This window comes from Diadema setosum, chromosome 9 (genome assembly GCF_964275005.1).
Source record: "Diadema setosum chromosome 9, eeDiaSeto1, whole genome shotgun sequence".
NCBI classification, from domain to species: Eukaryota; Metazoa; Echinodermata; class Echinoidea; order Diadematoida; family Diadematidae; genus Diadema; species Diadema setosum.
The window spans coordinates 31,869,312-31,894,010 of NC_092693.1; the positions used below are offsets into that span (position 1 = coordinate 31,869,312).

General features: G+C 41.1%; 1 protein-coding gene across 1 annotated transcript; it reads left to right on the forward strand.

Annotated features, from left to right (window-relative positions):
• Positions 1-351: 351 nt before the first annotated feature.
• Positions 352-24,668, forward strand: LOC140233311 (ubiquitin carboxyl-terminal hydrolase 10-A-like). The gene is made up of 16 exons (XM_072313422.1): positions 352-369; positions 4,651-4,873; positions 5,824-5,837; positions 8,504-8,590; positions 9,518-9,563; positions 13,355-14,512; positions 15,552-15,643; positions 16,280-16,386; positions 17,248-17,386; positions 17,884-17,998; positions 18,421-18,551; positions 19,933-20,058; positions 20,650-20,742; positions 21,470-21,614; positions 23,150-23,215; positions 23,779-24,668. The coding sequence occupies exons 1-16, from the start codon at positions 352-354 to the stop codon at positions 23,988-23,990; spliced, it is 2,772 nt and encodes a 923-aa protein (XP_072169523.1). The 3' UTR covers positions 23,991-24,668.
• Positions 24,669-24,699: the final 31 nt, after the last annotated feature.

A 24,699-nucleotide genomic window follows, 5' to 3' on the forward strand; every position in this document is an offset into this window, starting at 1 on the left:
TTGAAAAGATAAATAATGTTGAGCGTTGTTATAAGCATATTAAGTATAGATTTACCATATGTTATCCTTATTACTAGTAAAAAAAAGTGTTATTTTGATTTAGTTGGTTTGGACTTTACCATTTCATTCCCATTGCTTTTGAGCCATCTGATCCTGTAACTGTACTCTGTGATACAGTCAAAAATAAACATTTTAGCTCTTGGAACAAGACTACGATACTGCTGTAAATGTACATGTGATAATTATGCGCATTTACCCAGCAGCAGCAGCGTGCATGATATCGGCTGTATCAAAGAGAATCCAAAATGGCGACGTGTATGTGCAAAGCATGACTCTTGTTATCGCGTAAAAATGGCTGCGTTGGCAGAGGTAAGCAAACACTCTCAGTTGGCCGTTAGTTTCAATATTTCGTAAAGACTAAACTTGATACCTTTCCTGTGCTGTTTTAGATTTGCCTGTCAGAAGATTTCACCTTCATTCCAGTACGACTTCATAGCAGCTGCCGTACTCGGGGTACAGCAGTCGGCAAGTCACGGAAGGGCCTATACACACGCCTGTACTCGCTCGGGCAGACAGTGCAGTGTGGGTACGACTATCCTCTAGATAAAACTGTAACCACTGGTAACGTTACATGTAACATCTGTGACCATGTGTGTGTGTGTGGGCCTGTGTGTAAATGTGATGTTAGTGTGTGTTAGATGCTACTCCATTGCTAGTTTTTGCTAGAATGCTACTTCATTCTGTTTTGACGGTGCCTATCCTTCTTCCATTACAAAGTGCAGCTTCATCAAGTTCATGCTTGAACTTCGAAGATTAATGCACTTGTCAATGTAAAAATGACTCACATATGACTACCCCGGACATGGGTGCGTCATTTCCTCGTTTGGTCCGTCAAATTTGTGACCCAGGTGTTCGTCATTTTACCAGCTTTGTCCGTCAAATTTTTGACCGAGGGGTGCGTCAAAATCCCATCATTGTCAGTCACATTTTTGACCGAGGGGTGTGTCATGGTACGTCACTTGGCTATGGAAAATAACACGCATTATTCTGAACCGAGGGGTGCGTCACTTACTATGGAAAACTGCATGCATTTTTGCACGCTACCAGTACCGTATACACATACCGCGAGTGAAATTACAGTGAGCGTTTTTCCGCGGCAAGTGAAAATCAAAGTCGGGAAGCGTTTTGGAATAAGAGGGGAAAATGCTTGCCAGAATCTGGCAAGCAAATAATTTAAAAGCCACCCTTTCTCCTCACATTTTCTGAATAATGTTCTGTGGTGACAAAGGCGAATTTTTGACAGTAAAAGAAGCGGCAGCAGACGAAACTGCCTGCCGCATGCCATTTTCTGCTCGCGGGATTAGCCCGACGAGCTCTACGCATGACGCTGTAGTGCGAATCTCTATGTACAGCGACGACTGGGCTGTGTGTACTCGCGGGAATGCCGTGGCGTGGTGTGTACCTGCGCTGCAGTATGCATCCACCGGACTAGCAATGGCCGCGCACACACAGCGCATCTGCACACATGTGATTGTCATGTATGGATTGCATGCACAGAATGCAAAAATCGTTTCAGTATTTTCGGGGTTGCGTCAAATGTACCAAGGATGTCCGTCAAAAAAGTGACCGAGGTGTGCGTCACTTTCAACGTGTTGTCCGTCAAAAAAGTGACTGTGGTGTCCGTCAAAAACCCCGTGTTGTCGGTCAAAAAATGACCATGACGCACCCATGTCCGGGGGTAGTGGGGTACGTCATTACATTGACAAGTGCATAAGCACTGTTGTCACAGTAGAAGTGTGTGAGCTACGTGAGAGTGTGCAGCCATATCGTGTGTGCCACCAGTCAAATTCAACAAGTAACGTTAGTGTATTTACAAAATATATCATGTATATATGGTAGCTCTACTATACACATCGACCACCCTTTTTTAAACCGACCGCGTAGTATTGGCGCACAGAACGCTTAGTACGCACTGCACTGCGCGCAGAGCACATAAAAATGGATTGGCTTTGACTGTTTGTTGACGAGGATGTGTGGGAAAACGCGAAAATTCACTGTTCATTAATGGTTTGAATCAAAGACAAAATTTTGAATGAATACTTTAACAGAGTCGTAATGTCTAGAGTAAAATATCCCGTTTGCGGCAGTTTAAGCATTGTTAAGGGTTTTTCCAACTTTTAAACAAATCAGGCAAATCATTATCAACCATTTCATATATCATAGACAAGATTATTCATTAACGCGATTGTTTCATAAAAGAAATTTACCACTGACCAACGCAGTTTTCATGATTTACCAAGGCAAAACCCGGCACAATTTTCGCCGATAAGGGCGATATGTGACGTAGTATTTCTGCTTGCGGCACGATGTACAATCCCTATGCAATACGCGCGTGCTCCGCGATCTTTAGCTGAACGCCTTCACATGTCTCGCGAACACTGCGTAAGCGCCAATTCCCATTGCGAAAGCACGTCAAAATAGCGGGCGCACATGCATTGGCCGCAAACAAGATCGCAATTCTGGCTGTGTTGTTGATGTCTTTCTTGTGTATTTCTCATTTTTTTCGATGGTGACATCCACTTTCCGAAAAAAAATGGCGGCCCACATCGGCTCGCGAAAGTTCTCTTTTACGTGAGGATATGTTTTCAAAATCCATGAACATCGAGAAAACGACAAAAAATCCAGTTTCTTGGACCATTGTTTCTTAACTGTTATGTTAGGAAGTACCGAAAATTTCATTTTGGATGCGATATGTTGTCATTTAGGTGAGAAAATTTCACTGTCGTCAGAGATCATGCCCATTTTATCGGTTGGTTTTTGTTGATTGCTAGTGTGTTAGTATATGTGTAGTGTGCATGTAACAGTGCAGTGCTGTGTTTAGCGGTATATTACTGTGTATGTTGTACCTGCCGCGAACGGCTGCACGGCCGCATACTGCCGCAGTTACTCTATGGAAGTTTCTAAAAAGCTTCGTACAACACGGTGTTCAGTATAACTTGGTTTGTGTGCATTGTCAATGCAAAAACCAGCGGTCGATCTAAAAAAGGAGCGGCACCGCGGGGAGCTGAAAAGAGGCCACGCAAGTTCGACAGCGATATTTTTGCACTGAAACTTCGCATTGAAAAGGGAACAATGGCATTTGATAGTGCTGGATATTCTCAATCACGTAGGTCAAGTTTTTACATGAATTTCAGTGTTAAATATTCTTATCAAGCAAATTAACTTTAGGCGGTCGATGAGTAGTAGGTCCAACCATACATGGAGTGCAAGTAAAATTCATAATTTCTTATACAGTGCACTCCCGTTACAACGAACACGGTTATAACGAAATTTCGTTATAACGAAGTAAAACTTCTGGTCCCAAAATTATCGCCATTAAAGTCTATGGTACAAAATTCGCTTATAACGAACAGGGTTATAACGAAATTTCCATTATAACGAAGTCTTTTCCGAGCGCCACTGAAAAGAAAAACAAAAGAAATGTGCTCCGTTATAACGAAATGAGGATCGCCTTCGAAAATACGTAGCGGAACAAGCATTTATAGCGTCTCTACATGGGAAAACGCGTCACATCACTGTGTGTTCGCTTTGGTGTGTCACGCACAGTTTCCGAAGGGAACTTGCGTTATTGTATATGAATAACTACTTGTTTTCTTGTTCACGTAGCTTTCCAGTGTATGACAAGTATTCAACATACAGAATTTGATATATGCGTGGCTTCCTTGTTTTCGTTATATATCTTTTTTGTTCGGTTATAACGAAATTTCGTTATAACGAAAGAAAACTGCCGGTCCCGAGCATTTCGTTATAACGGGAGTGCACTGTATGAGCTGCAGTTACATCTCCCTCAAGAATAACTGCGAACAGCAGCGTAATGCACTTGTCAATGTAATGACGCACCCCACTACCCCCGGACATGGGTGCGTCATGTAATTTCACTCGCGGTACGTGTATCCGGTACTGGTAGCGTGCAAAAATGCGTGCAGTTTTCCATAGCCAAGTGACGTACCATGACGCACCCCTCGGTTCAAAATAATGTGTGTTATTTTCCATAGCCAAGTGACGTACCATGACGCACCCCTCAGTCAAAATTTTGACCGACAATGATGGGATTTTGACGCACCCGTCGGTCAAAAATTTGATGGACAAAGCTGGTAAAATGACGAACACCTGGGTCACAAATTTGACGGACCAAACGAGGAAATGACGCACCCATGTCCGGGGGTAGTGGGGTGAGTCATTACATTGACAAGTGCATAATGGGGCTGCGGACTGTAGCATTCAGGATGCTCATGCTCACAAATTTCAAATCCATCGACCGGATACGATGTGTGTGTGCGCATGCACTGACGGCCAGCGCATGCGCACACATCTCATGCGCACAAATTTCAAATCGATTGACCGGATACGATGTCTGTGTGCGCATGCGCTGGCCATCAATTCAGTGTAGCTCTCCCAGGTTCCTCTCGACCGAGTCACATTAAGTCATCAATTCGAACAGAAAGGGACTATTGGCAGAACCAAACGTTGCATGTTACCTGTTTTCAACACTTCAACTTCACCTGTAAGTCTTCAAATTGAAGAAATTTTTCGATTTTAAGTTGATATTTATCCACGATACTACCCCTGTCATGGTCCTGAATGCTACAGTCCGCAGCCCTTTTACGCTACGCGTTTGGGGCTGCTGGTCGCAGTTACGTGTACCTCAAGAAGGACTTGAATGCCTCGAGGGAGGGTGAGTCAGCCGGGTCTACTGGTAGGTGGTTCGAGTCTCTGGCAGTTCTGGGGAAGAAGGATGAGCTATACACCAGATTGGTGCATAATGGTGTTCTGAAGCGGGAATCATGCCCCCTTGTACAAGATGTTGACTTCTGTAGGTACAGTATTGCTGCCAGTCAATGTCCACCACATCATAACGGATGCGATACAGCATTACAAGACGGCTTTGTAGATGCCTGCTAGCAAGTGATGGCCATTGTAACCTGTTGAGCATCGCGGTGACACTGCTGTGACATTTGAAGTTGCCAGTCATGTAACGTGCACTTCGTCGCTGAACCATCTCAATCTTGTTCACATTTTTCCTGGTGTGTGGGTCCCATGCTGTTGCAGCATACTCCACAACTGGACGAATGTACAGTTGTAGGTGAAATAGATGGCCTGCTTAATTTTCTGATTGCAGTGTCTGAAGTTACGACAGAAGAAGGCACAAACAGAGTTTGCCTCCTTGATTGTGGCATCAATATGTGTGTTTAAATTCAGCTTTCTGTTAAGATAGACCCCCAGATACTTTGCTGAGTGAACTTCTTGGAGGTGCTGGCCATGGATGTTGTAGTGACCTATAATTGGGTTTCTTCTGTTAGTGACACGCAGGACCTGGCACTTGGAAGGATGAAATTCCATCTTCCACCTGATCTCCCACTCTTGAAGTCTGCTTCGGTCTTGCAGTTTATCTGAGTCATGTTGTGATGTAATGCATTTGTACCGGAGGCAGTCATCAGCATACAAATGAGGGGTTGAATGCTTAATGCTCTCTGGCAGGTCATTTATGTAGATGAGGAACAAGAGAGGTCCCAAAACGCTACCCTGTGGCACGCCAGAGGTAACTTTTGCTTCATTACTGAGTTGGCCCTCTAGTATGACTTGCTGAGTGCGGTCAGTTACATACATGTAGGAAGTCTGCCATCCACTGGAGAGTAAGGCCACGAACACCACAGTGTTGTTCTTTGAGAAGGAGGCGCTGGTGACATACCTTGTCAAAGGACTTACCGAAGTCAAGTACAGTGTATATGATATCAATCTGTTCTTTGTCTTCTAATCCCTTAGCAAGGTCGTTGATGGTGAGTATGAGTTGTGTCTCACATGATCGCCGCTTCCTGAATCCATGCTGGCTGTCGGAGAGAATGCAGTTATTGATGAGATGGTGAATAATGGCACAATATACGATGTGCTCACACAGCTTGCTTATGATTGCTGTCAGGGAGATTGGTCTGTAGTTTGCTGGGCATGATTTGCAACCTTTCTTGTAGATAGGAACCACAAGAACTTTTTTCCAAGATGATGGAATGCGACCTTGATGGAGGCAGGCATACCATATAATTTATATACCAATACATTTCTAGATACTATCTGAAATACAAACTAACAACGTTTATAGACTGTAAATCTAGGGCCTAGACCTATTTGATATACAGGGATATGAATTTGGTGATAGAATCAAGGTAGATTCTAGAGTAAAACCCCAAGTTTTCAGCCGGCCTCTAGTATCTGGACACTTACAGATTTGTATCACTTATCACAAGCCAGCAAATTCCACTGTCACAACACATGCATTATCACATTAGATCTACTTCACATAAGATCTACTGGCACAGTCGTTCACACCAGGAAAGTGCATTAGTCCCCTCCAAAAATAAATCTAAAATCCCAAATTTTGCCAATAAAATCGCAGAATCGGCGCAACTTTTCCAAAGGGCGCGTTTTAAGTCCCACGTTAAGAATCAGGGTCACCAAAAAAAGGATGAGAATTGAGAAATTGCGAGATTTGCGAGATTTTTTGCTTATCGCAAGCTCAGTGTGATGGTATCCTCAAAAATGCAAAAGAAAAACAAAATCTCTTATGTGCTAATGCTGTAGTTAAATGTACAAGGGTTGACATTGATGCAAGTGCCGACTCGCCAGAATTCAAACACAAACGGGCGCTGCAATGTCTCCAATGCAACCTTGCGCTGACAAGGTACAGGGCGCGGTGCATTTTTCAGCAGCCTTGTACACTGTATGTATTGACATTGAACTGTGTCTGGCTGGACAGATTCTGATAGATTATCAAGGTGATAATGTGGGATTTTGTTCAATTTTATGATGTAAATAACAAAGTCGACATTGAGATAAAAGTACTGTAGTTTGATATATTTAACATACTGGTACATTGTTGTGGATAAAATTTTGTAAGTATTATTTGAGTTGAACAAATACAATGTATTGCAGAAAAGCTTAGAGTAAAACCACCAGTTTTCGGACACTTAAGCTTTTCTGCAATATTTGTTCAGAATATACAAACCACCACCTCAGAGTACAACCACTGTGTAGGCCCTGCTGTGCCACTCACAAATCTTGCATGTACAGTACAGTGGACTCCCGTTATAACGAAGTCCTCGGGACCGGCAGTTTTCTTTCGTTATAACGAAATTTTGTTATAACCGAATGAATAAACAATAAAAATACATAGAGTTGATAATGTTGCGGCCCTAAATTTTATTTCGTTGTAACCGGAATTTCGTTATAACCGTGTTCGTTATAACGGGAGTGCACTGTAATACATTTCATGTGTGAAAGGCCCTTTCAGTGCAGTGATGTACACTGCTGTGCACGGCACGAGAGCCCTGCTAAAGTTCACTTTAAAACACTGGTGCAATATTTTATTACAACAGGGTAATTGTAGCCTTTCACCACTTAGACACCCCCTGAGGAAAAGAAAGACCCCCCCCCCACCCCCCCCCCCCCCCCAAAAAAAAAAAAAAAAAAAAAAAAAGGAGGGACAAGACACCTTGTGCCTGGAGATTACATGTACAGCCCTTTCAGCTTCTGTTAACAGTTTAAACACAGTTGAGGACTTTACAGGATTTATATTCCTTGCTTGCTGCATGGGGCAAGAACAAATTTTCTTAGCAATCAATTCACTGTTTTATTTTGATTCACACACTTGAGTACTGCAGTAACATGTTTCTTGTTACTTCAGAGAAAGGACAAATAGACAGTACAAGGGTCAAATGTGCCAAAGCTGTTATCATTGCCATCACATGAATGCAGTCAATTATTGGAATTGAAGTTATTCATGTTCAGTGTGCTTACATGTATATCAGAATCTTCAACAATCCTGGTACAAAGGTGCAGCTTTTTCATCACTAACTAACATGTCTTTCGCTAAAACACAATGAAGACATAAATTGACAATAGGCCTACAGGGAGAGGTGGTGTCATAGCTGGTATCATTGCCATCGCTTGGATGCACTCTACATATGATATTGAAGTTATCCAAGTTCAGTTTTAAACACTTGCCAGCCACAAAGAATCACATGAGAGGGCTTCACATTGTACTGCCAGTGTTCTAATATTCAGTACTATTCTAATGTAAAAATCTGTGTGGTTGATGGAATACATTTTTATAAAATCTCAAGTTGTCAATCTATGTGGGATATTTAAAGCACATAATCATCTCCTATTTCTTGGGCATTGGATACAATCTAACATCGTTGACATCCTTGAGGTGTCTATCAGCCCTCGCCTTTGGTTCGGCCTGATGGACACCTCGCGGATCACCTGGGCAATGTTAGATTGTATCACTATTGCCGCGCAGTCAATGATAATTTGCTTAATGTAAAATGAAAGTAAAATACAGGAGACGGCTGTTATCAACAGAACTTGACTTCGCTGGCAGCCTTTACATGAGATTACCATGCTACATGCACTTCATAATGCTAAATCTGTGTGGATATTTTTCCAACAGGACTTGACATTTGGGGACTTCAGTGAGCTGGAGTATGCAGAGTACCATGACCTGTTTAGGACTCCTCTGCAAAGCTCGTCTGTGGAGGTAAATTCCTAGGGTTGATGCTATTGCCTTGGTTCAGTTGCTTGTTTGCTTGTTTACTTTTTTTGTTGTGTTGCAAGGTTTTTTTTTGTTTTGTTTTACTTTAGTTTAATTTTGCTTAATTTGCTTTGTTCTGTTTTGCTGTGTTATTTCTTTTTTCTTTAAAGTCATGCAAATTAAGACAGTGAGGGTGCAGTATTTACTAGGTCTTTCAGGATTCAGTGATATTTTCACTTGATCATAGTAATTTTGAGGACTCTAAGTGATGCAGGTGGATTCACAAAGTAATCCATGGAAGACAGGCAGCAAGAATCCACAGGCCAAATTACCCAACATTGTGGGTAAAATTTGATGATTTGTGCCTTTCATCTGATGGAATCATTTATCAATTGTGTCTTTTACATAGTATGTTGAAAAGGCATTACTACATCTTCCAGAGCCTGAAGATCAGTCCATATCAATAACTCACCCTTCCATTCATGAACACTGTATAGTACTGTTTATTATTGATACTTGTTTAAATATGGTGTCATTTAGCAGAGGTAAAATCAGTGTGTCAATGTGGAAGTACACACCAGAGGACCGAAGAAGTTCTTTTGATGGTGATGTCTTTGCTGTGATTATAATGAATATATTGCTGTTTAAAGGAAATGATAATTCTAGTCATCATTAATTATATTACATACCTTTGCCATGGATTTTCCATATTTGAAGTAATCCATTTTCAATTAACCCTCTGAGGACGAGTCCCTAATGTACTTGGGTGTCTATGGGAAATGCGTGTTGTAGCAAAATCAAACCGCTCTCAACGGTTTAAAAGGGAAACTGTATAAATTCACATGTTGTCTAATGATTTTGAATAATGATGTAACATCTTTCTTTCTTGTTTGTCTCTCTCTCTCTCTGTGCCTGTGTTACAAACCAAACTAGTTTCCCTGGGATGACAAAAGCTGTGTGAGGAGCCTGCTCCCAGCTGGTAAGTGAGATGAAGTGTAGGGCATTGTATCTAAACTGCCCAGTCTTATACAGTTACATCTCAAAGCAGATATTCCTGTAGTTGTGATACCCATTCAAGGGTGTCATAAATGCATGTGTACACCTTGTCAAAAGGTGTTTTTCTAACCCTAAGTTCTAATTCCTAAAAATAGGCATACAGTACACTGTATCTTCCTGTTCATTCGCATGATACATAATAGCATTGCCAAAAGTTGGTGTGACTCTAGACAGGTTCTTTTCAATTTTAGACGTATTTCAGGGAGATTTGAGATTTTTTTTTTTCTCAGCTGCTGTTAATGAAAAATGTTTTCAGTAATATCCCTTTCATGATAATTACATGGGTGATCATGTGGAAGATTCAGTGGGGAACCCAATGGGAGCACCCAAGAGAAATTCCTTTCATGCTAGCAAATGAGCTTCTGCTTGAATTTCCTTCGTCTGCTCTCCAGCAGTGCAAGTACATGTTATGGCGCATGCGCAAAACAGCCCATAATGACGTTGGCATGCTGACCTTTGCTTTTTACCCGTGATGCCTTTCATGCTGCAGCATCACCCGAAAATTCGCGGAGACACCCTTGACTTTACCAGGGAGGGTTTGAGGGTAAGATTTCTGAAAACAAAATGTCACACGGCATTTTACTCCAGAGTTTACCCACTATGCTTTTCATGCTACAGCATCATCCGCAAGTTCCCCAGAAATCTCAGGTGAAATTTGCTAAAGGTGCGATCACACATCGCCGGTTTAGATGGCGGTTCATGGCGGTTCTCAAACCGCCGTGAACCGTGTCCCAAAGATGGCGGAAAGCACTTTGACTACGTTCTCAACACGTTTTGAACACGTGACTTTTCTCTTTCTCTTTTAATTTTTAAAATATCCGTATTAACTGTCATTAAAAAGACATACATATCAAAGCAGAATCCAAAATAGTTTCCAAAGTTTCCTGATCATTTGTAGGTTTATTTATCAAGTGATGTACAAGTACTTGCTTGTTTCAACATCTCTCTTTTTTCAATTCTTTCTTAATCAAGTTTTCACATAATTATTTCGCGTGTTGAATTTAAGATCTTGTTGCTTGTTTATCCATGTTTTCACAAAATTGCTCCTTCTTATCTTTCACAGCTTCTTGTGAAATATGAGCCTAGGAGAGTTCCTAAATTGTAAGGGGAATCTTTATGTGATACCCTCGATCCATTACGACAAACTAATATGGCAAACGTGGTTTATGCCGCCCCAGAACTGTGGACAGCATCCCAAGTGATAGAACATGCAAGTTCCATCAATAAGTCAAAAATGTTTTAAATACTTAACTGTTAAAATAGTAACATAGTGATTGTAGATGATGATTTATGCAGCATGTTACTCTTTCTGAAATTACCTTTTCCTGTTTATCTTTTTGTTCCCCCTCTAAAGCGCATAGAGACCTTGCCAAAGGTATTATGCGCTATATAAGAACGGTAATGATGATAATATAATAATAATATCTTTAATAACAGTCAATAAAAAGACATATTATGTACATTATACCTTATCAAAGAAGCATATATAGTATTATGTGTATAGTTTCCTCTTTACTTACAGGTTCATGTAACATAATAATGGTGTTTTTTTTTCAAGTTTCAACATTGCTTTTCCCTCTACTCTCTTAAGTTTCAACATAAATTATCTGTATCAACATGCAGTCTTACAAAAATGGCATACATAATCACGAAAGCAGAACCCAACATATTTACATAAGTCTTCTGTGTGTAACACGTTGCTGGCCATCTTAAAAGCTGTTAAGTTTTGACTGAACTTACCTTTTAATGTAAATGATGTACTATTCAACATACCTAACAACTTTTTGAACATTAAACTTTATTTGTTACTGTATAAGTGTTAAAGAAGTAAGGAAACTGTAGCATTCAATATATTTGCCCGATCTTGCATTATGGGTTCATCTTTGCGTTTATCTCCATTTTTTATTGCTCCGCCACGAAGTGTCGCCGGAGCCATTATTCTCTTTTAAGTTCATTGTTTCTTTTCGCTTGAAAATTATGGCGGTGTTAACACGGTATTATCACGGATCTTGCGGTGCAAAGACGGAGGATGCCGTTCTTAACACGATGAACGGCGATGTGAACACGGTCCATTTCAAACCGCCTAGACCGCCACGAAAAATTAAACATGTTTAATTTTTCTGGCGGTTCCCCGCGGTTCCCGGCGGTTCTCGGGGTTCATGGCGGATGGGTGACGGATGACCACGGTTTGTGTACGGTGTAAACACGGTCTTTGGCGGAGCACGGCGATTTGCTGAACCGCCATGAACCGCCATCTAAACCGGCGATGTGTGATTGCACCTTAAGCATGAACGGGATATATGGGGAGTTGAAATGACACCCCATAAATCACTTTAGCTTTACTTGTATAGCAATGGCCAATGTATTTCACATGTTAGCTTTATTCTAACTCTAGAAGTCTGTTATTTCTTAAAGATAATAAAAAGTTTTGGTACCTCAAAAGTTTCCCTGAATTTCCTTGTCTTGGTTTGTGTTTCACGTTAAAGTACGTTGTCTGTGAGAATTACTCGCCCCAAAGTGCTCTCATGTCTTAGTAATCATGCAATAATGGTTTCGTACCAGAGCCGTCGCTGTACAGCGTCGATAAATATTGTACGAAACCACTGACTGCGACCAGCAGCGTGCAGCCCATTGTACGCATAGCTAACTGCGACCAGCAGCCCCGTACGCATAGCGTAATGGGGCTTCGCATTGTAACATTCAGGATCATGACAGAATTAGTATCGCGAGTAAATGTCAATTTAAAATCCCAAAATTTCTTCGATTTGAACACTTACCAATTAAGTTGAAGTATTGAAAACAGGCTTCGAACAACGTTTGGTTCTGCCAATAGTCCCTTTCTTTTCGAATTGATGACTGAATGTGACTCGGTCGAGAGGACCTTGGGAGAGCTACATACACCATGGACCGATGCATACACTGACTACTACGGCCAGCGCATGCGCACACAAACATCTTATCCGTTGATATGGGATTTGAAATTTGTGCGCATGTGATGTGTTCGCATGCACTGGCTGTAGTATTCAGTGTACATGGTGTATGTAGCTCTCCCAAGGTCCTCTCGGCCGAGTCACATTCAGTCATCTATTCGAACAGAAAGGGACTGTAGGCAGAACCAAACGTTGCCCGAAGCCTGTTTTCAATACTTCACCTTAATTGGTAAGTCTTCAAATTGAAGAATTTTTGGGATTTTAAGTTAACATTTATCCCGCGATACTAAATCTGTCATGATCCTGAATGCTACAATGCGAAGCCCGATTACGCTATGCGTATGGGACTGCTGGTTGCTATGCGTATGGGGCTGCTGGTCGCAGTTAATTGCATGATTACTAAGACATGAGAGCACTTTGGGGCGAGTAAGTCTCACAGTGTTAGTTATATGAAAGGTACTTTAACCTGAAACACAAACTAAGACAAGGAAATTTTTGAGGTACCAAAACTTATTTTTAAACAGATGGTATTTCTTGTTGCCACACGTGAAACCAGTTAGTATCAGCCCAAACTAAAAGCGTATGCAGATGAGAAATGCATCAGCTCTCAAGATTGTTTCAGTTTGGCTGTGATGATATCTACTATTACCTTTGCTGTCAAAAACAAATATCAACCATACGATGTATCATATATTAAAAGGAAGATGCAGAGAACATCTTACAGATATGTCAAAAAATTTTGAATGCATTGATAAGATGACTGTTAAATGGGTTTTGTTTCCAGATGCAGCAGCCACTTGCAGCGGGACGAAACCTTTCCTCGACCAGGCCAGCTTCCCATCCCAACCATCTGAGCAGAGTGGCCTGCATGGCCCTCCCCAGGGCACTGGAGGGCAGGGAGCCCCAGCGCTCTCCGGGAGAGATGGCTCACCATCATATCACATCTTGCCAAACAATTCTGCAGGCCTTTCTGGGAGTGTGCGAGAGGAGTTGTACCAGAACCAGTGGGGCAACAAGCCTGCAGTTAGTGCTATGGAATTGAAGGGCTCTGCGCATATGGATATGCCAAACCAGAGTGAGTGCATAGCCCCCGGGAGCGAGTTGCCAGGTGACGAGGGGACCAAGAAGCGTCGCAACAAGAAGCGCCGCGACCCGGATCACTACAGGCGGTACTACAACAGCATCGAGTCGGAAACCAGCGTTAGTAATGAAAACAGTACCGAGAATGGTACCGCGGGAATAGAACCCAACAACCACTATGCCGGCAGTGAGAATTACGCCGCCCAGAATGTGCCTGCTTCCAAACCTGACGGCAACCAGACTCTGAACACAGCCCCTCTGGGCAGTGAATATCATGCAGATGAAAAGAGCACAGAAAGAACTAGTGTGTGTGAGCAGTACTCGACTGCAGATCCAAACAATGTAGCAATGCCACAGACAAATAATATTGGTGTAGATCAGCCATGGTCCGAATCAGTATATGTCGAGGCTGGTCCACCTTATGACGTGGCAAAACAAGTGGATGGTTTAGAGATTGTGGGAGAGGGCAACTCAGTGAATATCAATAATGAACCAGTGATCACAGACATGCAGCCAGAGGCAACAGACACAGTTCAGTCCAATACACAGTTAGTTCCTGACGTCAAGGCTTCGCAGGGTGAGAGCCCCACCCCCACCCCTTCGGAGGGAGAGCCAGCAAAGGCAGAAGCTCCCGAGGTGGCCCAGACGGCCCCGGCAGCTCCAGCTGCGCGCCCTGCCATCAAGTCCTGGGCCAGCCTCTTCAAGGGAGGGTCGGAGACTGGCCCCTCTGCCGGTTCAATCAACCATCCTCCAGTAGCCATTAGTGTAACCACAGAGTCCTCAAGCAATGATGGAATGAATGATGAGCAGGCTGTGTCTCTGGTCTCTGCTGACAAGGACCCATACGCAAAGAAGCTTGGGGGTATGCCTTCTTCAATACATTCATATCCAGTCTTTCAATTTTGACCTTTCATTGAAAGGGGGGTGCACAAAGAAGTTAAAGTGATCAAATCTATTTTATAGATCTGTCAAACGTTGCTAGATTCCAATAGAGGAGAATTTTGATTGCTTTAGATTTAGGTTTATGGAGTACTTTGTTTTCTTGCATCTTACTTATTGCGGAGTGCTTTCTTCATATAACATTGCATGCCACAAGATTAAGCTGGTCTGTGTGTATTCTTGACATTTTATGTTACTATCACTGTATTGGGTAAATCTAAAGTAAAATATTTTCCCCTTTTTCATCATTGTAACATTCTCATTACGTCATGTGCTTTGACATTTCAAAAGTCAAGATGGTGAATCAAGTCTATCTTGTCACATTGGAAAGTGACAGAGTCCTGTGCTGTAAGAGTATGTAGAGTACAGGGAATAATTTTCCTGGTATCGCATCACAATTTGCTATGCACTTTTACACGACTGCTACACAAACTATCTTTAGTGTAGCAGTTTTCTTCCATAGAAATGTACAGGATACCATGTGAAATATTGTTCATCAGCTGAAATTGCTAATCAAATTTGAATTGGAAAATTGTTCCCTGGAGTATGTATGAGGAATGTTTTTTTCTTTCTTTCAATTAGTATATGTAGGAGTGATTGTCATGAGATCCTTCCCACTCCTTTTGTGATTGCTTCAAATTGATATTCTGTTGTGTCAAGCTCAACTTACCAGTAGCATCTAATTTGTGTCTTTATTCCAAATGAAAACTTCACATACAATACCTTTGTGTTGAGACACTCTAGATTTATGATTAACCTGTAAAAACATACCATTCACTTCACACACGTTTTGTTCACGTGGAGTGGGCCATATGTCGTCTAAGTGATATACATGTACTGAGAGAGTATATCTTTTCTGTCTTTTCTCTAAGTCAATGGAAGATAAACTTCCTTTTATTTAACCCAGGCTTTGATAAAAGACAATAACACCATCTTATCTTACCTGATGAATGTGATTGCAGAACACTTAGGCCGTGTATCATCCTCCCATCATCCAATGAATCTTCAGCCTCGGGGTCTCATCAACACAGCCAACTGGTGCTACATCAACAGTGTATCCTTTCCAAGCACTTACCATATTTTTAATCAGTTGTTTTTATCTATTATTATCTTCTTGTTGCAACACAGTCATTTCTTCAGTGCCATGTAGATGCATCTTAAGAATACATGATTCTGTATTTTCTGTTGTGAACTCTAAATTGTTTTACATGTATAACAAAATGTATTATCAGTGCCCTAGATACAATGTACATGTAAGTGTGAGCATTTCATAAAATGAGGCCTAGTTGTTAAATGCAGAGCTAGTAAAAAGTACATTCCACAGAACCGTTAGCCTCTGTCATGACTTGTGAGATATATATTGATGTGAGACGTATTCATGAAGATTGGTATTGTCTCACAGAAAATGGCCATCAGTTTATAGTCAACTTCTTTTGCTGAGGTGCCATGTTAGTGCTGTTCTACAGTCTCATATTAAGCATAAATGTATCTGTGTACATCTGTGTGTATACTTTTATGTACATATTATTGCTAGATTTGTGGTCTTGTTCGCTAAATGTTGCAAGGAGCAGAGCTCAAATGTGGTAAATTTGGAATGCAGGGGATAGACGTTTTGCAGGAACTGTGCATGTCCGAGTTAGAGTGACCAGTGAATAGACCATGAGTTGTCCTTGACCTGTTTGACCAATAGATTCTTCAGGCACTGCTGTCCTGTCCACCTTTCTACCATCTCATGAGGAACTTGCCCCTCAATAACAAGGTCCGCAACACAAGCTCCACCCCTATGTTGGATGCCATGTGAGTCTTTCCTTGTGGAACTCTGGAATTGGTTTCGTGGTTCAGTAATTACATAATTATTGTTTTTCATGTAGATGAAAAATGAGCAAAGAAAATAAGATTCCATTGGGCTGCGAATCTGACCCCTTGATTCCTAGACCGCTGCTTATACCGTCTGAGCTATGGAAAGCCCTCGTATGGTGTTTGTCGTAGGAATCTCTTCATTCTCTATGCTTGTATTGTCAGAAGCTTACACAAACCTGACTCAAACTGGAAGAATTTTCTTCGCACATTTTTCATCAGTATTACATAAATGTTTCTGGTCAGTTTCCCTTTGTTTCCATTTGTTTTTCGTGTGTGGAATTACAGATCTTGTCCAAGGGAGATGAAAAGCACGAACAAGACTCATAATAATGTGACAACATTTCGAATCTGACTGTGATTTATATGCAGACCTCTAATCAGTTTTTAAGATGTTTATTCAATTGCCAGACCCTGCAATTGAGTAGAAAAAATGTATGTATGAAAAGTATGAGGGCAGTTTTATGATATTCTCAAGCATAGGAAGGAAGGACAAATTAAGATATAAAAGGAACAGGATGATTGTCAAAAAATAGGGCATGCAGGTAGTATATTTTGTCCAAATAACGTTTGAAGTTAATTACCTCAGGATTGTTACAAATGCTCTCAAAGTGCTTGCCATATGTGTTTCTGCAATGAATTCAACATTTTATTGAATGAAATACATGTATGGTGAACATGCATATCCATGCATTAATGTCTGTACATTGTATGTGCCATTTTTAGCATACAAGTATTCATGATATGGAATTGAAAAATGGGAAATAAAACATGCCTCCTCTAAATACAATTCTTCACCAGGTACCAGTTTTTGAAGGAGTTCCTGGAGATGAAGGGACCAGCAAAACGTGCCACCGCCGACATCCGTCCTGGAATGCCATTCGAGCCGACCATCATTTATCAGATGCTATCCGTCGCCCAAACCTCGCTTGCGGTCAAGGTTTGTTACTTTTTTACCTTGCTTGTTCTCACCTCATCTCAGCCGACAGATGGTTGTGAAAAATTGCATTTACACTGGAGAGGATGTTAAGACAGAAGTGATGCTACAGATGACCTGACCCAAGCTGTTAGTTGAATGAACTTCTTATGGAGCTGCGGCTAATAGAACGGGAAACTCCACAGTTTGCATGGGTGAACTGAGGCTGCCACAATTATGTTTAACTTTTTGTGTATTCATTACGGTCAATTTGAGGATGGCATAGAATTGCACATTCAAGGGCAGTTACAGATTACAAACATGCAATAGCAGTGTGCTTCTCTGTCTATTTTGTCAGTTGAGAAGTGGAAAGACATCATGGTGCTAACAAATGTGGAGCTGCAACAGATGAGCCAGAAACTAATAGCAGCCATATGCTGGCAATTAGTAAGATGTTTTGTTCAGACGAAGCCGTTAAATCATATTTTTCGTTCTTTTTCTCTACCTTCCTGTGTGAGCAGCAAGGTAGACAGGAAGATGCAGAGGAGTTTCTCTCCTGTCTGCTGAATGGTCTCCATGACGAGATGACGTCACTCATTAACCTGGCCAATGGGGAGGACCCACAGCAGCAGGAGGGTGAGTACTACCCTGATAATGACAGTAGAAGTAGTAGCAGTAGTAATAGTAATAGTAGTAGTAGTGGTAGTAGTGGTGGTGGTGGTGGTGGTGGTGGTGGTGGTGGCAGCGGTGGCGGCAGCGGTGTCAGTGTTTGTGGTTTTGGTGATGGTGGTAGTAGTAGTCATGGTAGTAGAAGTGTTAGTAATATTGTAGTAGTATTGGTTGTAATAGACTGAAGTAGTAGTAGTGATACCAATAGTAGTGGTAGTAGTAGCTGCTGCAGTAGTAGTAGTATTAATAGTAGTAGTGGCAGTAGTAGAATAATCAAAGCAATATGTGATTTCAGTATCAATATTTTACTGTGGACGATACTTTTGCTGAGAAATGGTGCTTCTAGATGGATTTGGTAAAATTTGCGTCCCTTTTCTCCCAACATCCAGAAAACCAGAATGGACCCACCGTTGCCATAGGTAACGGTGATGTTGGCAGTGAGAACCCAGAGGATGGGAGTGATGACAATGATGAATGGGAGCAGGTTGGACCCCGCAACAAAACCAGCATTACAAGAAGGGTAAGACATTGCACTATATTAAATGGGTTAGTCAAATACTGGTTAGTGATTGGCTAAACACAGTCACGTGATGGAGGAACATTCGTTATGTTCGCCCATGGGAGAACATTCTTTGTAATGTTCTCCCATGGAAAAACATTTTCACGTAACAACTGACAGAAGGACCCGCGCGCGCACAGTGAATTTGACTCTGCGTGAGCGATCGAGTGCGTTGTCAAATGGTTGTACCTGATGGTTGACGTTGACGTATTTGACTAACCCATATAATATAACAGATGATGACTTTTGTTGTCGGGAACATGTACCAACGTTCCACCCTCAGAGTTTGAAATGCTACTTCGGGAGGCTATAAGTCCCTCAATAGCATTTCAAACCCTTCGGGTGGAACATTCGGTATGTTCCCTCCCCCGCCAGTCATCATCTATATATTGTTTGACCATGTTTGTTGACTTGCATGTCTTGTGATTTTGTTTTATTTCTCTTTTTTTTTTAATATTTTCATTTGTAAAGGACTTAAAGGCAAATGTTTTCAAACTGTATCGACCAAGGATAGCAAAACCATTCATCCATAAAAGACACTGAAGAGTTGAGTTCATTAAAGGTCCAGTTTACCTTTGGGAGAAGTGATTTTGAAATTTTTGAAGATATCACTTTTTATGCATATGTGTAGATCTGTTGTATCGCAAAACGTCCTACCATATAGAATTTTCGCAATAAAGCCTAAAATATAAGGAGATATCAGTATTTTTCTCAATAAACCATAACTGTAGACGGTTTAGTCTGAAAGTATTCTTATTATAACTATTGTTCACATTTTGTGTATTTAACAATACTTAACATTAATAATACAGATTCAAATTTTTACAGTGGTTGTTTCTATCCCTAACTCACATTTTAGAACTATTTTAAAGCACTAATGCTGGGTTTTTGTTTCATCTGCAAATGGTAAATTATGCCTTTAAGATCAGATAGTTTGTATTGAGATCAGTGTGAACAGACCACCTATCCAAACAATTTGCCCCTTTTGGGAATAGTCTCAATGATTGGAACTGTTGATTGTGCTTCTTGATGCCACTGAACCATTTGCCTTTCCTCAGAAATGATTGCTATTACTGCACTATGTTCTCGCTTGGCTTGGGCCATGCATGTTAAGTTCGAGATGTCATGTAAAACAGCTATTAATGGTTTTCACTCTTGCAATTGAACATGGTTTCGCATTCAGTGAAATATAAGAAGCTCTAGATTTGCCTTGTTGTATGGAGCGTCTCATTGTTCACCTCATGCATATTTAAATCTTGTACAACTCCACTTGTGACCATTCACTATTTGTACACACACTTAATCCTTGTCTACCACCTCACTCTCTTTGCCTCCTACCCAGGCCCAGTTTTCTCAGTCTCCCCTCTCCCACATCTTTGGGGGCATCATGAGGTCGGCTCTACACCAGCACGGCTCCAAGGAGTCAGCCACTCTACAACCATTCTTCTCTCTCCAGCTAGATATTCAGGTAATACCTATCATTATGTATAATACAGTACGATGATCATAGAAATAATGTCAGTGTTATTGCCATTTGTCTTGATAAATATAGTAAATGCATGATGTTTGTCATGAAAGTTACACTGGTGTTTCTCTTTAATAGTTGATTGTAGTTTTTCTGGCTCTGAAGTGGTCAACTTCTTGAAATTAGCCAATAATGGCACATAGGATAAAACTGAGAGCATGTTTGTGTGCTGTGATTACTGTGATTTTTTTTTCTCTCTCACATACACACTCTTTCTCTTCTTGGTAGAAAGTAAACAAAAACATCCACAAGAAATGCCCTGCTGTTTGGTCTAAGCACTTTGTAATCAACTTGCCAGTTTTATTCCGATCGAATCTTTGGGGAAGCCTTATCTGTGGAGTAGTCTTTACAGCAAAATAACTGAAATTTGACTGTTATCTCAATCTCTCTATTCAGAAACATGTTATGAAGAAGTGCATGTAAACATGGGATTAATACCTAATATTCTGATATGTATGTACTTTTGATTGTTTTTCGAAGTTTCTGAAGTACACAAGAGAATGTATGCCCTGTATTTATTTTTCTCTTTTGTAGTCACAAGATATCTGGACAGTGCAGAATGCTCTTGACATGCTGGGAAACAAGGAATCCGTCCATGGCTTCATGTCTAACAAAACAAAGAAAGAGGTAAGGCTGATTGCAGACATGGATTGATTCAGTTGAAGAACCATAATGTCTAAAAGACTCCCTTTAACCAGCTCAGGTCAACCAAACTAACATTGACATGATTCACAGACATATTGCTAGTGATATTGACATGGTTTGAGCTGTTCTCTAATGCTCCACTTTTCACCCAAAAAAAGAAAGGAAAAGAAGAAGGACAGTGTTGCATTTGGAGTTATGGGTCACTGAATGATAGGGTAGATAGGGTGTTTCTATTTGTTTTTCTGTTTCGTAAAGCATGCCACAATGTGTGATACATGGCTTTCACATAGAGGTTTGTATGCAGCAATACAGACATTGATATCGCCCAAACGAATGGCATCGGGTGGGTGTGCTTAGGAAAATCAGAAAACAATATGTTAAATTCTCACAGACAGTGCTTAAAACTTAGTCACATTTTATGATGGGAAAATAGTTCTTCTGTCTGCAAAACTTTCCAGTTGTCTCCACATCAAATTAGTCTGCGAAGACACTATGATCTTACTCAAGACTAATATCAATAATAAAACCATAACTTAGGGTCAGGGTATTTATAAGGTCGGACGGGTTAGGCAAGTGCAGTGTTTTGTTTTGTTTTTTGCCTGAGCTCATTCATGCAAACACATACCAAGACATGCAAGTAGTGGATTAAGCTGTAATTGATGTGTGGGTAATTGTCTCCATGGCAACCCCTCCTCTTCCCCCTGTACAGGTGGAGGCATTCCGTCGCATCACTCTGGAGGAGCTACCACCGGTCCTCATTCTCCATCTCAAGAGGTTTCTGTACGACAAGTCTGGTGGCTGCCAGAAGCTCATGAAGAAGGTGGAATACGGCATGGAACTTGAAATCAGCAAAGGTATTGACTTACAGTCTCCAATATTTTATCTTTTACCCCTTTTATACTGGGCGTTACCACGCTTCAGATGCAGACCTGAAGCGAGCTAACTCTCAGTATAAAAGGTCGAAAAATACTTAGCCCTAGCTAAAGTTAGCCCCCTCTAGGGGGGTGGATCACGTCCGCTTCAGGTCCGAGCTAACGTCAATATAAAAGGTACGCGAGTTTAGCTCGGGCTAAATTTACTGACCTGTGACTGGAAAGCATGTACGATGCTTCCGGGTTGCCAATATGTACGTTTACTGCTGTACTGTTCCCACCGGTGCGCTCTGTATTACGCATGGCATGCATTGGTGTATTAATAGTATTCTATGCTGTCACTGTTCGCTGTTCTGTAGAAAAAACTCTCAATGAACTCTTTGAACTCGCAAACGATCTGATTAAATCGTGAAGAAAAAAAAATAGATTGGCGCAGTAGGTACTACAGGTATATATGCCGATGACTGGTTGAATTACGCGAGTAACGTGTAGCAACGGATCTGAATTCGTACTTGTAAGTGAGCATGAAAACTGTCACTGAATTTTCGCACTCGTGGGAAGGACAGCAGGCTGATGTGGGGGGGGGGGGGGGAGCGATAGGTCTGGTCTCGCACATAACCTTGGGTGGTCAAGAATGGCAGTATAAAACGACTTGGCCCAAGCTAAAGTTAGCTCGCTTCAGAAGCGAGCTAAATGTCGTGCCGAGTGTAAAAGGGGCATTTGTCATGCTTTGTTCTTTGTGTGTTTATGTGCCAGTGTGGCTGCCTCGAATATTTCTTTCTCTTCCTGCCTGTATTTCCTGTATCCTTATTTACTGAATGACGTTTTTCCCCTTCCTCTATCCATTCAACTTGGTATCTGTGTATCTATGTACCTATGTTTCTGCTTCTATCTTCTGTCTCTTTATTATCTACATGTGTCTACCTTTGTGTAAACTGCAATGGGAACGGAATGTTGTAATCAGTTGAGCTGATGGGTTGGGGTGGTCATTTGATATTTGTGATAGGTTGCTATGAGATAGATTGCAGCTTGTGTTTTCGAGAACAATGCAAGTGGTAGAAAAACAGACCAGTGTATGATGCGATGCGGGGCCCTGTTTCATAAAGCTGTTCGTGAAGTTACGAATGACTTACGACCGACTGGTGATCAGTTCTGATGTGCTATACTTCTCAGAATTTCACCATTAATTCAGCACAAAAACTGGTCACCAATCATTCATAATTCGTTTATAACTCTACAAACAGCTTTATGAAACACCCCCTGAGCAGTGTAGATTAAGATCAAGTTCTAATGTTGTGATGTTTTAATGAGTAGGAAGTTTGTCTGAAACCCCCCCCCCCAAGAAATAAACTATAATGCAAATTGTGTCATGCAATGTGCAATCATGTATATAGAGCGATAGATTAACAGATGAGAAGGAAACTGTTACTATCAAGTCGCAAGAAAAATGGTTTTATCAATGTTTTTTGTAAGTCTATTGCTATTGCAAGTTCTTTATTCCTACGTCTCCTTGACAGACTTGATATCACCCAATGCCAAGTCCCGCATTACCTTCAACCAGAGAGTCTACAAGCTGTTTGCAGGTCAGTTACTAGGGCTGTTTGTCGACCCTAACAAATGCCCAACAGTTGGTAAATATGCAATGTCTGTGTGAATGATGGCACTTTTGACATGAATGCATTCATGAAATGAATGAATCACTACAGAACAATGTTGGTTTATATATGATCTATTTCAAAACCACTCTGAAGTATTTCAATTACAAAACTACTGTAACAAACATTTTTTAAGCATTTCTATAAATATAATTATCTAGTTCTGATATTCAGTTGTAGTAAGACGTGCTTGTGATGTTTGAGATGAATCTGTGTATTTGTCTTCCCCAATTGATTTTACATATACTTTAATATTGCAGGGAATAATTTTTCTGGTATCGCATCGCAATTTGCTGTGCATTTTTTATGTGACTGCTATATAAAATTTCCTGTGTGTAGCAATTTGTTTGTTTTTTGTTTTTTGTCTTTTTTTACATCGGACGTACAGAACTTTATTAAAAGTGTTTTCCCATTGATCAAAAATGTTAATCGAATTTGAGAAGTAAAATTGTTCCCCATATTTACTTGTTCATTTACCTGTTTTCTTTCAGTTGTGTATCACACGGGCAAGGAAGCCTCTGGAGGTCACTACATTACTGACCTCTACCATGTGGGAACCAGTGGCTGGTTGCGATGCGATGACAGCATCATCAAATCCATCAAGCCTGTACAGGTCACCAAGCCACAGTCCACGTACATCCCCTACCTCCTCTTCTATCGCCGCCGAGACCTGCTGGCGAAGCCCACAGCAGCGAGAGATTGAGCTATTGTGGCCGAGGAGAGAGCAATGTTGTACAGCCTTTTTTTTTTTTTTTTTGAGCAAACTGTAGCTCCGCACATCTCTTTAGCCATATTGGTCTGGTTGTGCAGATCATCATTGACTGAACATAACATTTCAAATGTCGGACAAAAAGGTGATGCTGTGATTGGACATGAGCTGTACTACATGTAGCATCCTCTTGGATTTTTTTTTTTCCTGTGATTTTTCAAGACCGCGACTGCACCTTGACAGATTTGAAGACATATCGAATAAACTGTTTGTGAAGCGTCAGGATTTATTGTGATATTGAGGTAAGATGCTATATCACATCAAAGACTTGCACACTGCTCTCGTAATCCAGTCTTTCTCTCACTGTTCGTACCCCCGTACAGCGAGGAGTGCCAGAGGGGGATATTTCAGAAGGCGATACATAGCTCTGTGGTGGTGGAAATGTTCCGCAATTTGATTGACAACTGTTGATGAGACAGTGGCTTTGTTTGCTTTTCGTATTTGCTCCTTTACCTGCAATCTGGAGGCTGTGTTGTATGTAGGCACCAGACTTTGTTGCCAATCCAGGCAGAAAAACTGCGTTTCAAGCATCAACAAAATACTGACATTTCCAGATAAGTTTTTGTTCTTTTATTAAATGGATCTGCATAGCAATAAAGTTTTGTATGTAAATGAGTGAAAAAAAAAAGAAAAAAGAGATAGA